The sequence below is a fragment of the Aythya ferina genome (assembly GCF_964211825.1).
Source record: "Aythya ferina genome assembly, chromosome: 1".
In the NCBI taxonomy this organism is placed as follows: domain Eukaryota; kingdom Metazoa; phylum Chordata; class Aves; order Anseriformes; family Anatidae; genus Aythya; species Aythya ferina.
The window spans coordinates 83,834,260-83,852,352 of record NC_140296.1 but is presented as its reverse complement, the minus strand read 5'-3'; the positions used below and the strand labels follow the sequence as shown (position 1 = coordinate 83,852,352).

The following is an 18,093-nucleotide window of genomic DNA, read 5'->3' as shown; positions in this document are numbered from 1 at the left end:
GCAAACAAGCAAACATCAAAACACTTTTCCAGGAGTTGGTTTTCATTGTCATCTCTCAAAACAGTATCTAGCATTCAGCTATCAATAAAGACATTTTTACCTGACAAATGATATATGACACTGTATCTCCTGCCTTCACCTTTCGGCCTCCTTGAGAGTTTATCCACATGGCAACATGCACATGTGGTAAGCTTTTTTTGTCAGGATAATCCTGTGGATCTTTTGTCAAGGCCTAAAAGATCAAAGGAGAAAACAGAGACATAACTGTGAGAAAAGTATTTTACCTCAGTGATGGACAACTCACAACTTTAAGAGACAAGACTACATGGTAGCCATCTTCATCTACGTACTATCCACTTTTTGCAACATGAAAAAAAAAGACATAATAGAGATACAATGCAATCGTTTTCAATTTTAAGTAATTGAAGTTGAAAACATTACACAAAATAGAAAAACAGAGCCAGATATTATGCCCTTAGCCCTGCAGCAGTTCAGGTCATAAAGCAGATCTGATTATCAAGCAGGTAAGTGTATTTTAACAAGCTCTGTATCAAATGACTGCATTTAAACATTTTCATGCATCTCGTACTACTGAGATTTAACTCAGTAAGCTGTATATAAACTGTATTGCTATATTTAAATATTTACCCTTATCCTAATTCTTAAAAACAACTTACACATTCAACTAAATAGGGAAATACATAAATTATCTCCAAAGTAGTAAAACAGGAAAATTCTGCATTTAAAAGTGAAAACTATTCCGTAGGTATTATTGGGACACTAAGTACTGTGACAATATTTGCAGTAAGAAGAGTGTAAGAAATGGATGACAAAATATTTACATAAACCATAAAAAACACTGTTTTCTCTAACAGTCTGATGACAACCTGAACGCATTTCTTAACTGATTTATTAACACAGTCTTACAGAACAGATGACCAGCTGGCAAAAGAAAGACACTCTGGATGAAGTAAATTTGGGATATCTGTTTCACAGAACCATGAGAGGAGAATATAATACCCAATTTATTAATCAAACACCCCTGGCAAGTGGGAGAATTTTGAAGACCAAAATATAAGTTTCATTGAGGATTCATAAAAATAAACCAAAAACATACTTTTTGCTAAAAATCCTGTAGATAAAACAGAGTATTTCGCTTCTTGCTGTAGTAAAGTCTTGAATAAGATCTCTAAGCGAATATTAGTTTCCTTCTATGGAGCTTTAAAAGGAAACAAACTGACAACACTATGCTTTTATATGGGTTTTCTATAAAACAGAACACTTGGTTCTTTTCATCGTTTTCTTCAGTTTAAGTATTTTCAACCAGAAATACAAAATAATGATTTGGGAGAAAACTTTTGAAAGCACAGCCTTTCCCATAATTGTCAAAGTCCAGAACCAGCGGACAGGAGAGCAGGATGGGACATGAGACAGCTATTATTCTGAGAAAGCAAGACCAGCTTACAGCTCAACAAAGTGTTTTTACTTTGATTGTAGGATCTCTACAGTATGTTCTATGCTATTCGGTATCTCACAATGCAGGATACCAATCCTAGGAATTTTCAGAACAGAAATTATTCTGTAATTCTGTTCTCTCATTGGGAGTATGTAGTCAAGCTTTTGCATACAACAATAAACACTGTGCTGACAGCCAAGACGAAACATCAGTGAAAAAGAGCAGTATAAATGCAATAAAAATAAATAAAACTACTGTTTAAAATAGAGAGGGTTTCTAAATATATATAAAAAACACACAATAAGCAGCTAAGGAGAACAAACACACAGGAAAAAACAAATTGTCAGACAGCAGCAGACTTCAGATTGCTTGAAAAGATGCCCCCCATAGGAAACAACAATTAATATGCATGCACAAGTTTTTATTTTGTGGTAAATAAGTTTAATTTGTTATACAAGAGGTCCACATAGTAACTATGTAGTAAAAGAAGTCTATGCCCTTTGCACATACAGACAGGTTGGAGAGAAGCTCTAAGGCCAAGTCCAACTGTCAACTTAGCACTGCAAAGCCTACCACTAAACCATTTCACAGCATCATAAGGATTAAAAAGATCTTTATCAGGAGTCAGTAGCAGGAACAGTAAAGCTTCCTGAGACACAAAAGAGCTGAAACTTCATTTACCTTGTTTATTTCATACTGATTTACTGGGATCCGGCCATTCATCACGTTTTCTCCAATTTCTATAAGCCGCCTTTGAATGTTTTCCACAATTATGTCTCGGGGCTGATCAGAAAGAATCTGACCAATTACATAGCTGCAAAAACAGTTCAGAAATCAAGGAAAGCTTAAAACACGCAAAACCATTACAGCAAACACATTCCTCCCTTCCCATGGGTTACCTCTACAAGTTAAGGAAACTGAGGATGAAGTCTGATCCAAAATTTATAGCAATTTGCCTGTATATATATTTTCTGTTGTGTTTTATTTTATTTATTCATTTATTTTACTAAGCAAATTATTGTAAATAGTTCTAATGTGAAACGGTGGTCTGGAATTGCTGAGTCCAACTAGATTCCATTTTCTGTTCCATTTTGCTTTGCCATTTATTATTGCAAAGCAGGTATCTGAAATGGGGGAACCGAGGAGAAGAGAGAAGAGAACACACAAAGTTAAAGCAAGCAAAGTCTTGCCTATTTCTGTAAAATGTGGTTGGGAAGATCTGCCAGCTGCAGAAGAGTTAGTCACTAAAGAACACTCTCAAACATTTGTATAGCTTTAATTACTAATACATTCCTAACTTGGAAAATTTTGCTTCTATTATGATGCGTCTTTTCTTAGAAAATGCAAGTCTTAAGAACAGTAAGCAAGTGTGTGGTGTATTTTTACAAATGTAAAAAAGTACTCATTTTTAGATGCATTTGGACCACAATTTAAGTTTTCAAGAGGCAGCATGCAACGTAAGTTGAGTCAGTCCCTTGATGACCATCTCTCCATCCACTCCAGGGTGTTTTTTCCTACATTGTTGAAAGTATTATCTCCACTGAAGTTGAGCATAAAAATGTCCTGTGCAATAATTCATAAATCATCAATCCACTATCCATCATAATGTAGTATCAGAAAAGCTTTGTTTGAAAAATGGAAGACAAACAGTCCTATGGAAAGCTATCTTCTCTCTTGCACACTTTGGACTGCTTTCTTAGAGGATGCTGAGACAGTCAACTACCAATTTCTTTTGCCATCTTTGAAAAAAAAAAAAAAATAATAAATCTGAACCTATGACTGCAAACACTAGTAGCACCTTCCATTTTCACAAGATTGCAGCTGTGGTTATTATACTACATATAAAAATTGCAACAAATCAAATCCACTGCTTCCACAGAAGCTGTAAAGACAGTGGAGCTAATGACACCTGGACTTGTAAAATCATGATCTGTAACAAGTGCCAGAATGTAATGTTTACCACCTCCTACACCAATCAGTTGAGATACCCCAACTCTGATGTTTGCTACCAATCTACAGAGGCCAGGAAACAGCCACGTGTTATCAAATGTTTATGAAGCATGTACTGTTTAGAACAGCAACAAGGACAATGCCACAAAAAGAAACTCACTTTCCAGTTTCTTTTGCAAGATCACACCAATCTCTTCGGACTATATCCAACCCTTTCAGTTCTTGTTTAGTTACGTATTTCCCATCCCCTGTTGGTTCCACAGTAAGAGCAGCGTATTTCTTCTTCTTTAACAACAGCAAGGACTTGAAGACTCCATCAATATCGATCTCCAACAATTTATACAGCTTGTTCACTTCATTTTTGATCTGCAAATGCGCCAACATTAAAACCAAATGCAACACTAACTGTGGACAAATTTAACTTTCACAGAATTAAGTTTAAAACAATTAACATTATGCACCATGTGTTTGTGGACACATTTTAAAGACTCAGCAGAACCATTAATCGTGAAATAAGCTGCACAGTAATCACTACTATTAAAGTTAAGGTTCCCCCACTGGTTTCCTAAGGATTTACAGCTTGGTATATCTACCTCCCTAACAAAATTAAGCAGAGCAGAGAAGCAGGGTACTGAATGTGACCTTGCAGATAACAGAATTAGGCCCTTCTCATTATGGCAACTACTTCACCTAGAATCTCAAATCAATTACACAAGGGGTTTCAGGGTAGGAACAGATAAAAGATGGTCCCTTGGAATATAAAACCTCCTTTATAAAAAAGGTACTTTGCAATTCTTGACAGCACAAACTTAAAAAGGCACTCCCCCTTCCCTGGGACAGGTGGGAGCACTATGGCTGCATCCCAGAGCTCCATGTGTATACCTCTGGGAAAGACACGCACGCAAACTGCAAGCGTTTATTGACACCCTTCCCCACAACATGCCTACTTTCTTTAGTCTGATTTCTCTGAGAGGAAAAGGTGTAATTCTTCTACACTTTTCTACTAATTTGCAAACGTTAATTAAAACAGGTCATGCTCCTTTAAAACAAGTGATCTGAGATAAAGAAGTCAATGGGATAAAAAAAGCCAAACATTTGACTCTAAAAAGAATCATGCAGGCTCAAAAACCTACCGATTCTCCAAGTAAACATGAAGCAAAGCCAGAAGTATTTAACCTATTATGACAATTCCGTCACAGATTTAAAAAATTATTATTGAAAATATTATTATTAAAGAAAATAGAGATAAAAACATGCAGATGAAGTTTAATTAACTTTCTTAAAGTAACTTTCTTACACACTAGAAATGTAAATACACCTGAAATTATGAGTTCATATGACAAACCAAAAGCAAATACAAAATATAAAAAAAACAGAAAGATTTCTTTCTTCCATCCCAACAATCTTGCTACACATACTTAAAACTCAGAGTGTCGCTGGTCTCACATTTACAAGACTTTCATAGAATATTGGACTACAAATAAATAATGTGTTTTTTTTGTTTTGTTTTGTTTTTGTTGGGGGGGGGAGGGGGGGGAGAGGGCTTCCATAGCCCTCATTTTACTTTCATTGCAATTTCTACCTCTCAAAAACAGATTCTCACAACTTTTCCTTAAAATTTTCTTACTTTTCTTCAACAATTTTAGACAGCTGTAAAGATTGCATATTGTCAATTGCCAATTTTAAATCAAACAGATCTCTTCCATACTCAGTACAACCTGTAAATTAATACTTAAATTTGCCACTGGAAATCTGATGGCACATAGAGTGTAATACATACTACATAACTAAAAAAAAATGAAACTGATTGATGTATCTCATGTCAAAACACAAATCATTAAAATCAAAATTATTTTTGCATTGTAATTGTAAAGTACAGTTCCTCCAAATTAGTTCCGTACCAGCTTACCAGATATGCAGATAGTCTCCTGATAATTTAAATTGGTAAAAATGCTCACTATAGAACGACACTTTTCATTTTAATTAGATCAGTATAAAAATGCACAGAGCAGCTACACCTAAAGATAGGGCACTCTGAGCTTTCATTACCACATAGCTCCCAAAAGTGGTCAAGTTCTCCCTCCTCCTGTCCTAAACTCTTCTTCTGCTGTGGGGGTCTCTCTCAATACCTTTGGCTCTATTCACAGTGTGAAAACACAGGCATGCAGGAAAGCTTTAAAAAGAATAAAATTCCTTACCTTGTTCCCCAGCTTGAAGACCTCATCCAGATTGGTACTATTGGTATTTATCATAATGGAATCCGTGTCTCCATAAATCACTTCGAGGTTCATCTAAATGAAACAAATCACTTTGAAAAACAAAACCCCTCCATCATTTGAAAGTCCCACCTCATTTTCAAGACTCCAAAAGATCATTGTCCATATATCATCACTTAAATTATAAAAAGCAAAAAAATGTAATTTTTTTACTGAGAAGTCTGTAAATCTCATTAAGACATATTTGAATTCAAAGAGAAAAATGAAACAAACCCCTGCTATGCTAAAAACAAATCACCATTCAATTGCATACATAATAAGTAGTTAAAATTTTACTATACAAGTGTTAGAAAAATAAGTCAGTGAACACTTCTAGTCTTGAGAAACAATGGGAACTCCAATCACCAATAAGTTTGGCCTGCCAGGACAAATGAAGTTCACTTAGATTCAGAAATACGAGCGGACAAGTTCATGCTATTCAGATGAGGCATTTACTTAGCCAAAGTGCCTGAAGGATAATACCACAGTCAGGTTGTATCCCACCTCATTTGTGCTCATCACAATACTACTGCAGAAAAGTCACTTTGGAGTAAAAAACAAAACCAAAACAAACTAACAAACAAAAAACACCAAATAGTGCTTAGATGCTTTATAAATCTACTCTAAGTACTGGCTAATGGGTACAGAAATTGACAACACCACAGACAATACTGTCCAGATTAGGCTGTTCTTTCAATTTTTTTTTTCTTCCAAATTTTGCATGTGGCTTAACATTTCTGTCTTCCTACTCTCAACTTTTTTCTTCTGCTATAATCCAGTTACTGGCGTTGGTCCTCCCCTGGCCAGCAGATCTTTAGAGAGCAAGCTTCTCCTTTTGGATAAGAATCTAGCTACTATGACCCATACATTTTTATCCTCAGGGTGACCTACTGAATGGTTATTGCTGGATGGAGATGAATACCACCACCTACTTGATTCCTTCTCTCTGACAAACTTTGCCCTTCGTATTATGTCTCACTCTGATCGTTGTTAACAATTCAAATGCCCTACTCTGGAAAAGACTGTGTTCAACCACCAGAGTTTTTATCCATAACCAAGAGTGCCTGCCATAATACTTCGCGGTAAGGGAGGAAACTCTGGACAAACTGAATCACATGAATAAGCTTGAGGTGTGTATGAAAGGCACGGCAAGGAGGAAGGTGAAAAGAAAATTTGTCACCACCAATAAATGTCACCAAAATATGGCCACATGCATCCAATAACATTAGCTTGAAAAGTGAGAACCTGATGTCTTCACTGGTGGAGAATCAATGCCGCTGTAAAAACTACAGCACGGCTATGTCCATATGAAACTCCATACAGTCAGAAAAACACCCTGTGACAGAGCTTAAAGGATGCCAGAAAATAAACCGTAATAAAACACTAGAACACATAATGTAACAGGTCTGTGAGTAAACTCTAATTAGCACTGTTGCTAATTTGCTTGAAACAGTTGCACATAGGCTTCAAGCAGGGACTAGATCATATCTGTGCTAGGAAAAGAAAAAAGCTATAATCCATTAGGAAGGATTACATTTGTAAACCAGGCATCCTAAGACGTGATTTCAGGTCTATTTGGGTTACAGTTCTCCTAGAATAAAAAATTTCACCAGGTGTGCTCTTTAAGGGTAGTTGTTTAATGAAAATGCTCAGCATTACCTTTTGCACCATCTCCTTGGTATGCATCAAAATCTGAAATGAAAAAAATAATCAAAGATTAGCGTATGATATAATTACAAGCTAACGCACGCAAACACATCCATTAGGTTGCTAATTCCAAATGCTCTCACCTTTCAAAACAAAGCAAACCACCTCTCTCCTGGCAACACACAGTCGCCTTGATACTCCTATTACATGACTAAATTCTCATCTGACCTCGTATTAATGCTATTATTAACTCCCCTAAAACAAGATTAAAACAAATCTCAAAATTGCATGTGCGCACACACATTCTACACTAGGAAAAAAATAAAAAGAACATTGAATCAAATGCTCAAATAAAATCTCACCAGGAAATGCCAGAACGAAGGTTCTTTCAGTAATTTAGGTCAGTGATCTTCTGCCTTATCTCTTGATGTCATTGAGACTTTTATCCAAAAAAAAAAAAAAAAAAAAAAAAAAAAAAGTCCTGTCTATTCAGTACAGCCTGGATGGTGCTTGCTTATCAAGAATCTACTCAAAAGGTTGATCACTCTTCCAGTGATCTCAGAACGAATCATTAAGAAGCAAAGTCCTTGAGGAAACCAGAAATGGGACGGGGAGTTGGGGCAGAGATAGGGCACTGATGTTGAATCAGTGGGCACACCTGTGTGTAACCAGGTTTGTTCCTCAGCCACAAGTGCATTCCAAGGTCCCTGAATCCTCTGAATAGAAATTCTTTGAACTTCATCAATAGCTATAAAGACCTCACACAAGTAGGGTACTGTCTCCATCTCCAACACAGGTCAGCATACTGGAGAGGGGCAGAAGAGTTTATCTATCATCTGAAGCCAAGACACCACCGCAGCGCAGTAACGACCAAGGAAAATTAACACGAAGAGGAAAGCGTAGCTGCAGCACCAAGGATTGGTGAAGTTTGCGGAGCTGCGTGAAAGGTTGGGCAAGCATTTAAGTGCCTGGTCCGTTTTGCGCTTGGTCCCGTTCCAGGTGACCTTTTACATGTATCCAGGATGGCTTGTTCAAACACGGTCCAGGTTTGTTTACTCTGTGCCGCAGCTGCATCAGTGTGGTTAAACCCTCCTGGTTAACCAATTAGAGCAAAAGCAGCTCTGTGGGCTGGATGTGAAAGTTGTGCTTTCACTGCACTCTTTAACTACATCACCTCCAACTGCATTCTTCACTTCTCCACTTCCAAGACTCAACTCCCTGCCTCGTATACTCTAGGCTCACCTCCACAAAATCCCATTCCCAGTCCCTCCTTACCCTAATTCCCATGCTTCCCTAATTTATCTTCCCACCCTTTCCCAGTTTCCTGTACTTTCTCTCAATTCTCACATTCCACTCTAGGTCTGATCTCATTCTTCCTTTCCACGAAACCCTTCTTTTCTCACCCCTCCTCCAACACCTGCTCCATTCCTTCAGGCACATGGCCACATTCCCACTCTTTTCCCCCTTTCCTGTCCTGCCAGCATCCAGGTGCTCTGGCACGTGGTTCCAGGCTCCACTTGTTTAGTCCCTGCTCCCTCGTTTCAGTCCTTACCCTCCCCTCTCAGCATAAACCTCAGTGGTTTTTCAGCTAGTCCTGCTACTGGCATACGTTCAACTTCTTAAAGAGGATGAGTCTGAAGTACGTGTTATAGCAAAGACAAATCAGAGGCTGTCAGGTCATTCTGCACAGTTTGGTACTCCAGCTTTAAAGATAGTCAGGCAATGCACCATTTTAACAGATTATATTAAATTTAACAACCCAGTTAAATTTTAGGTTGTTGTTTGTTTGTTTGTTTTTTCATACTTTAAATTGCAATACTCCTTGGCCATATTTGCCAAAAAGACAATTGCAACTAGTCGTCAGGAAGTCTGTGACAGGGAGCTAAACAGTAGGAATTAGCAGGGATGAGGAAAGAAAAAGGATAGAGAAGCAACAGGATAGAGCTGTTTCTGTGAAATCCCACAAGCTCCATGAAGTCGGCGAGCCTAAAACGAGTCCAAGAGTCTTGTCCATCTCTATTCCACTGCTGCCAGAAAATGACTCAGAGAAAGGCAATGCACCCATCTCCGCTTAACAGGGCACAAGCAGGTTGACAACACTGCCATTCCTTCAATATTAGTATCAAGCATCTTTAATATTGCTGAAGCTTTAAACAATCACAGCGATGAAACCTAGAGAGTATGATGCTCCATTGTGCTTCTTCCAGTTTGTTTTAGAATTATGCACCACAGAATTACATGCTGAATGCAATTCACCCTGGCATTCTTATTTTTGTTGTCCCTGGCTTTATAAACGTAAATGTTTTCTTTCAACATAGCTTGCGTTCATACATATTTTCTGGCCATTTTCTTCAAAGAAGAAATTTCTGCACGTAAGGATGGAGTCACTCTCCTGAAGTACAAAGGCGTGGACCTAAGCAAACCTAACATACCATACGCTTCAAGGAGCCTAAGGAAAGGTTAGGCTCCAAACCACAGTATCAGCCTGGCACAGCTGACTCACAACGAACGCCCTTACCAGGGTTATTCCCCAAGCACATACGGATACCTATAAATTTATCTTCTCCAAGCCAAGCCCAAAACATCCAGTCGCTTTAAAGACCATCCACTGATGCTGCAAACTCAGTATGTGGACAACGTGATGCCTGAACTCTGCTTACAAGTCCCAACTTGCAGAACGCTGTGCTGGCCTCAACCTTCCACCTAGACACAGAGCAGAGAACTGAAGAACAGGAGAACGGTGGGTCTGAGCGGCAGATTCTGTCCGTGCCATACGTGCTCGGGTCCATCTGACTCAATTTTAACCAAAAGCTTTAAAAGGGTATTCCGCTCACCCATTTCTAACAAGTGATTCGGATGGCACTGCCCACCACCCTTACACGGGGTTTGGAAATTTTTCTGGAGACATGTGTCACTGCTACATGACACCGAATTTCACATGCAGTCATTAAAATTCTAGCTTATTCACCCCCCCACATCCCTCTTCTCTCACTTATTAGATAACTCCTACGGAGGAAGGTTTTATCTTTCCCTTAGTACTCCAAAGGGGAAACGGGAGTCACTGAAGCACAATTAAACGCACTGGACAGACAAGAGAAGAGTTTGTGTCAGAGAAAAGAAGGCCTAACATTTGTTACCCTCAATAATTTCTGGCATTTTCTCCTTCGTCCTTTAAAAAAAAAAAAAAAAAAGCTATCTATAAATAGTTAGAAAGATAGCATTTTTTAAAATAGAATTATCCCCCACTAAAAAAGGTTTGGCTGCGCAAAGACCATTTCTCAATTGTCTCCGAGGACAGCGGAGGATGTGGGTAATTACAAGAGGGTCACAGACAAGTTAGCTTCATCGAGTGACTGGCATATGTTAGTGCTACCCGGTCTGACAGAAGATCACTTGTAAGTGCCAACAGCTACAAAACAGAAGGTTATAAAGGCTTGCTAAAATTCATTAATAAGGCAGTCGGTAGTTATCTGATTTCACAGCAACACCTGCATATTTATCTTCTCATTACCAACTGGATGATGGAATTTTTTTCAAGCACATTTAAAAAATCTGCCAACTTCAAGTATAAAAAAAATAAACTTTGTGGTTAATTTTTCCCTTAACAAAGTACAGCTGTTGAGAATAATTGTTCGAGATCTTACCCTGTAATGTCAACTGCAGCAGAACAAAGAGTATTTAATTAGCAAATCTATCCAGTAATTCAACACCTATTATATAAAATGCCTTCGTGATTTTATTCAGGATAATTTGCTAAGAGGGTTATTACTGACATTCAGATGAAATTTAAAATTCCTACGCAAGTCGAGTCATAATAGCAGTAATGATCCCCCCAATCAGGAGATACTGTGTCACACAAGGTTCTTTTGCAATGCAGCAGCCGATTTCCTGACTTCTTAATTCCTGGGCTCAGCTCAGTGAGAGCCCTTCACGCCAATATTTCAGTCAGCAATACATCCTTAATGGGACTCTATTAAAATACCTAGAATAAAAATGACTTTTTTTTTTTTGTTAAGAAGAATGACAGCACTGCTATCATATCAATCACGAGCAGTTTCTCAGAAGTGCGCGGCAAAGGGAGGGAGGGAGGTTTATGGTGAGGCTGGGAAGACAGAAGAAAGAAGGAAGAGAATAGGAAAATTGTTACTCGTTAGTTTCCTTTTGCAAATAATATTGCGCCGCTCATGAGAGCTGGATTGTCTCCTATTGCAGGCAATCCAAGTAGGAAGAATTAATTGCCTGGCAACCCATCTGTACAGCCATGCCCCTTCCCCCCAGCAAACATATACTTCTGAAAACCTGTGAACTTCCCCGCACAGCCAACATCTGTGAAATTCCATTTTAACTTTCTCCTTGTAAAAGCGAGGCCAGCAACACGCCCGTGCCCTCGCCCATGAAAAGTGAGTTGACAGAAACGGAAAGACTGCAGTTGCAGACAATAAACCAAAATGCAAAATCCTGTCCTAATTTGACTCCAACTCGCTGATTACTTAATTAAATGAGAACATGATTTAAGAAAGGGAATGATTAAAAAAACACAAATATACAAGGAACGGCTTTTCCATTGCATCAAGTAGTTTTCAACACACCTTACTTAAAAGCCACTAAAGAGCATCTCCCGACAAGAGGATGCTTACGTGAGAACAAGATTTCTAGCTGAGCTAAAACAGAACAGGGCACAAAACTAATGTGCAGTGCAATGCAGAGATTTCTCCTGGAGACGTACAAATTCTCTGTACACTCCCAGGGCCACAGGCATAAGGAAACAGAAAGATTTCTTCATGAAGACATGATCAGGCTGAAAAGACTGACCAGAATGATTACAAAAATGCTGTACCACAGATGCATAGCAAGAAATATCATTTATGCTCTTGCTTTGCACAAGGAGAAAAACTAACGTTCATATGGCGTTGACAAAAAATGCATTTTTGAAGACTATTCTGTAGTCACCTCGTGTAGACCTGAGATTTTGTTTCCAGCCCAGGTGTTTATTTGTGTAATTACACAGCAATACTTCTGGTACCAGCTTTAACCATTGATATTAGCCAGCCCTTCCCACGATACGGAGGAATGAACAGACTGTGCTCCAGTACGCACTGCCCCTAACTTGGCTACATAAGCGTTTCTGCACCCCTGTATTTTTACAACCCATTCATTAGCTTTGTTACTATGCTATGATAAGTAGCCTCTACGCTATTGCTGCAGAATACTGCAAGACGACTTTTTTTAAGGAGGATTTTCAAAAAAAGGTTGCTATCACAGGACAAAAAGGTACGTATGTCATAAGAAAAAGTGAAACAAAGATGGAAACCTTGCTTGCCATAGAGAATGAAGCATCCCAGTGCCATGCTTTCATTAGACAACAGACTCGATTTGGTGGGGTTGGAGTGACCCAATCCAAATAGCTGGTAAATACATTTCTTTCAAAGAACTTCAATTGAGCATTTGCTTTACTTAGACAATGCATTCAAGGTTTTATTTCCCCAAAACGTTGTCTTAGATAAGCTCAAAAGCATCAGAAATACACCACCCCATGCATCCAAAATTTTTCCTCCCATGTTGTTTTTTTTCCAGCAACACTGAAACTACCTGTCCATACTCCACCAGCAAAGTTGACAGGCAACACCATGACCTTGCTGGATAATATATACAAACCCAAGACTGGATGGGGGCACCAAAACCAAAGGGAGAATGACTCCAAGGCATGAAGCAATGTACACAAAGATCAGTGACACGTTTACATGACAGCAAAAGGTAGGATCTTCTGCCTCACAAACAACAGAGCATGCACAAAGAGGCAGCATTAGAAACACTCCGAACACAACAAAAATCATGTGTATATTTGTCACATTTTGACAAGGAACGCAAAGATGACAGTAAAACACTGAAGAGGATGATATGAATCAAATTACAACTCAAAGACAATGTTCCCTTGATGCCAGAAACAATTATGTACCTTTAAAATTCTACAATACCTCCACTTCAGGTATTTGTGGTAAGCTTTAATGAAGAAAACAAGAAAAACAGAATTAATTTTTTATGAAGTTACACCCTTATTGGGCATTCTGCACAATGTATTACAAATTATACTATACCAAAGTGAAATTTGGCCAATTTAAAAGTGAAATTTGACCAGTTTAAAGAACTGGTTTGGTGCTAGGATAGAAGAAAAACAATGACACATACTCCTACAGCTAAGAAAAAAGAAAAAAAAAAAAAAAAAGAAAAAACACTAAACAAGAAGTCCACACCCAAAAGATTCTTTGTTAGAAATTCAATTAAAAACTTGGAAATGGAAAAACTGAGCGCTCAATGACAAAGCTGAATACTTGACTGGATAGAAGCCAACTGGCCCAGCTCTTAGCCCAGTTCTGGGTTCTCAAAGTAATAAGAATGTGAGTGGCTAACAAGCTGCAAAAGGCACCTGTACAGCACGGGCATTTTGTAACTCTCAGGTCCACCACAACTGTGGCCAGAGAAACCATGCAACAGAAGCACGGGCAGTTAACTGAGAAGCACGGGGTCTCACAGCCCACCCACTCATTATTTTCTTTCTGTCCAACTCATTCAAAACTGACCACCTAACATGAATAAAGAGGCAGTGAAGTTCTTCCGCCCCCCCCTTTTCAGTCTACGAAAATAAAAACAAGATTTGTAACACCTAGGGCCCCTTGAAGAACATGGTACTCAAACCAATTTTAGCTCATTAACTCTTCTGAATAATTTTTTATTTAAATCCATTAAATACATCTATGCTTGATGAACATTTTGTACTTAGCTAGAAGATGCAAGGAAACCTTTTGTGCATTTCAAGTACATTGCACCTACCTCAAAAGCTAAGTTTATCAAAACCACAAGTAAAAGCACTTCTAGTAAACAAGAATATGACAAGCCTCATTTACCATTTCCTAATAAAACCAAAACATGTGTTAAGCTATTCAATATTTAAATGAATACACACAAGTATAACCTCCTTGGGAGTAAAAAAAGCAGCACGTGTTTTAGCAAAATGAAGTCTTTCTGTTTAAACATTTGCTCATTTTACTTTGTTACCTAAACTTAACTGGTTTAACATATTTAGCAACTGAGAATCGGCCTTTCTCCAGAAAAACATGCAAACAACAAATGACAAGAAGAGTAAACAATTAAAATGAATTCCTTACAAAAGCAGTGTAGTCTGTTTGGTCAGACAAGTTAGAATCCAGTCAGGTTTACACCTGAGCAGAGACTTTCCTGTAAGTAACAGCAAATTCTATTTCTGAATATGAAAGACAACCCTCCACAACAGATTTATGGTAATTTTACAGACCGCCCTGCAAATATATAGGCATGTTTCCCTCAACCTTGAGCTGACAGGAATGTAAGCTCTTTAAGTGCGTACCCGTTTCCCAGATAAGCTACTCTCATAGGCATACATCTATCCTTTTCCTACAGAAAGGATCAAGGAGTAGATTCCTGTCTTCAGTATTGGAAGAAAATACTTTTTCAAAGAGAAATAAAGCTAATACTCAACAACCTCAAATTATTATTACTCTGCAAGATTTAGTGAAGAAACTCAGAAGACAGGAATATTTTAATTTTTGAGTAGTGGATAAATTCAGTGCCATATCCAAAATGATGACAAATTCCTTGAGAGTCCAATGGGAGTTACAACTCTAGAAGGCCCACTGCCCTCACTTTCAACTCCTTAAAGAACATTTCATTATGAAAAGAAAGGTCAGTTTTAAGAAGGATCCCTTAAGGATACAAGGGAGCGTGGACTGGCAGGACATCAATCTACTAAACATCAACTTTGCTACAGTTGTACTGGTTTGTGTACTTCCAGTAAGAACCACAACAAACCAATTCCCACCTGATGAGTACTCTTAAAAGAAAAAGGGCTTCTACTAAAAAAAAAAAAAAAAAAAACACAAAAAAACAATTTTACTTTAAGAATCACAGGCACTTTTGCAATAAGTATACTGAATAGAGCAACCTCTGTATAAACACAGGTATATTTCACTGAAAACAATCCTGAAATTGTATTGCAGTGAGAGGACACGCTGGTGCTGGTAATGAACACTGCGTATGAATGTCATGTACATCATAAAATCCTTGAAAGTTGTTTCAACAGCTTTAAAACCAAGCTGTTCTTTCATCAGGACTAAGTGGTCGTCTATCAAAACAACATCTATTTCGATTTAGAGATGGTTTTTAGCCTCTAATTAGCCTCCAAAGAAAGTTCTCTTACCTAATTTCTTAAATGTCAGGCAAGATTTTCATACAGCATAAATTTTGCTTCATTAAATTAGATATATTTAGACAACATATGACGGTTGTTTATAGAAAATTAAACAATGCTCATTCATCCTTCACGGTTCATCCTTCACCGCTGGTGCTGCCAGCAGAGTTTGGGTTTTTCCGATCACACAACCCTCGCTGAGGGATCAAGGGTTGCTCAGACAGTGCGGGATTTATCTGACTACACGGGGCAAAATGATCTTTGCCAACAGGCTGCCCGACCTGGTAAGGAGAGCTTTAAACTAGGACTGATGGGGACAGAAGCACATCACCAACGATCAAGATGGGAAAAAAAGGCTGGGGCATGAACTGAATAGGAAGGAATAGGCTCCTGAGGACTGAAGAAAGGAAGTGTCACTGCTAGCCTCAAGGTGGGCAAGATGACAACCTCCAGAGGTCCCCTCCAACCTCAGCCAGTCCTTGAAGGCTTATCCAGGGAAGCACAGGCTGCTCAGCCTCACCACAGCCCGGTGCTCACTGGCAGCTGACTGAGCTGCTGTGCTCGAAAGGCTGGGGCCCACAGCAGCACGTCCATCTGGAGGCCAGCTGCAGGTGGCCGTGTGGGGCTGGATGCCAGCCCGGGGCTGTGAGCTGCCCGTGGTGGTGAGCGGGCGATGGGGCAGGGCGTGCCCTCAGCAAGTCTGCGGGCAGCGCAGAACCAGGAGGTGAGCCAGGTGGCTGCGCTGCCGCTCAGTGGAGCCTCAGTGGCCTGGAGATGGCTTCTGGTCTACAGGAATCTCATCAAGTCCAACAAAGCTTCCAAAATACTCACTCCAGATCTGCTACATTATAATCCTCTCTGATTAAGGAAGGAGAAATTCCTGTACATCCAGCGCCCTAACTCCACTGGGATGTTCAGGTTTCCCTGAGCTACTCAAATGTGAAAGGTAGGAGAACAATCTGGGGTACACAGACTGCTACAGTGACAATTGTTCTTACTAAGCAAAGTATATGGCAAAAACAAGCTTTAGGATTGCCCAAACAAGAAAAAAAAATAAAAAATATGTGCTCTAAGATGAATCTTGCTGCATTAAAGAAGTAACTGAACAAGTCTTTTGTCATGTAGAAGCATACACACAAAGTACTGGAGACCGGGAAAAAATGTTGCTTCAAGTAGAGAAACCTTGGTCTTCTGACACGGTGCCATCCTTGCTGGTTACAACAATTAAAGAAATTCAGCGTGCATGAAATAAGCACTGGTAACAAATAGAAATTTTACCAAAGTACCCAGTCAGGAATAAATAAGGTCAGGACACTGCTGAAGTCTCAGAAACTCACAGTCACTTTTGAACTGATTAAAGTAGTGAAAAACCAGGAGTAGGGCAGGTAGCACCTCCGGTGCATCCAAGGACCAGGCACTGCACTGCTGGGGCTCCTCCAGTCTCTTCAGAGTAGCCCCTGTGGCAGCTCTGAACTGCCTTCTTAGGTGGTATCAGAGAAATAAATCCATTTTCCACCCTCGGTGGGACACTTAACCTTTTCTGCTTCAGGCAGGACCTAGTGATTGCTCCAAGGATGTGAAAAGACAACTAGGAACATGCATGGTTAATAACACGAAGTCTCAATCAGATTTCCTATTTGTTCAGTGTGACCTCTGTACAGCACTTGATGAAGCTGACCTAGACACAGACAGAAAGAGCTTCTGAGCGCCTCTGCCAGCCAGCCATACTCATTTCTTTAAAATGAGCTTCCTGAATTCTGTCTGCTCCCCACTCCCGCCCCCCCCCCCCAAAAAAAATGGGGTTCTTGAGGACATAAAAGACCCCCTTGCCCCTGAAAAAGCCATGTTCCTGACATAAAATGTCAGAAATAGTGGGCTACCAGGTGGTTTTAAGGTACATGGCTAATTTCTGTCACACACCAAGATCTTAATGTGGAAGAAAAAAAAATCAAAGTAATTTAAAAAGTTTGTTCTTCTACTTTTAAATTTACTACAAAATAAAATTACTAATTAACAAACGTAACTTGCCTGTTAAACGGGGCTTGCTACTGTAAGTCAGCAAGGGGAACTACAGTCTGTGTTGGTTGGGGCAACTTCTCCCAAATTTTTCCTATAAGGACATACAGGGGAAAAAAAAAAGAGTCCATGCCAATGGAAACTACTGCCTATCCCCACATCCACAATAGCAAGCATCTTACAAACACTTGAAGGAGCTATGTATGAACAGTATTTGATGTCACAGGGCTCTTGTAGAAACAGGAACATGCTCGGTGACACCATTTTCTGAGTACGCTAACAGAAAAGCTGAGCTTCAGGCCGATTCCTCAAAGGGCCCATCTTCTTTTCAGTCTTCAAGACTGCCTCAGTTAATGGTCAGCTGGTTGAACAGTAAACCTGAAATAGCAGCCCACAGCATTTTTAATACCATTTGTCTATTCAACAGCCTGTCTCACAACAGAGGACACCTGCACTGTTTTTAAAAACAGAACTAAGTTAGAGGCTTATCAAAGCATTTGAATTATTTTTTTGAGGACTTTGGACTCATGCGAAGAAATGACAGTTTC

The 18,093-nt window shown here is 39.2% G+C and overlaps 1 protein-coding gene across 4 annotated transcripts in view; it reads right to left on the bottom strand.

Moving 5' to 3' along the window:
* The window catches only part of POLA1 (DNA polymerase alpha 1, catalytic subunit), a 199,875-nt gene that overhangs the window by 123,420 nt on the left and 58,362 nt on the right, over positions 1-18,093 (bottom strand). For all 4 annotated transcript variants that reach the window (XM_084492938.1, XM_084492935.1, XM_084492937.1 and 1 more), the window contains exons 27-31: positions 7,321-7,353; positions 5,605-5,697; positions 3,567-3,772; positions 2,138-2,270; positions 101-232 (exon numbers count right to left, since the gene is read on the bottom strand). In XM_084492938.1, coding sequence (XP_084349064.1) covers positions 101-232; positions 2,138-2,270; positions 3,567-3,772; positions 5,605-5,697; positions 7,321-7,353 — 597 coding nt within the window. The remainder of the gene's footprint in view (positions 1-100; positions 233-2,137; positions 2,271-3,566; positions 3,773-5,604; positions 5,698-7,320; positions 7,354-18,093) is intronic.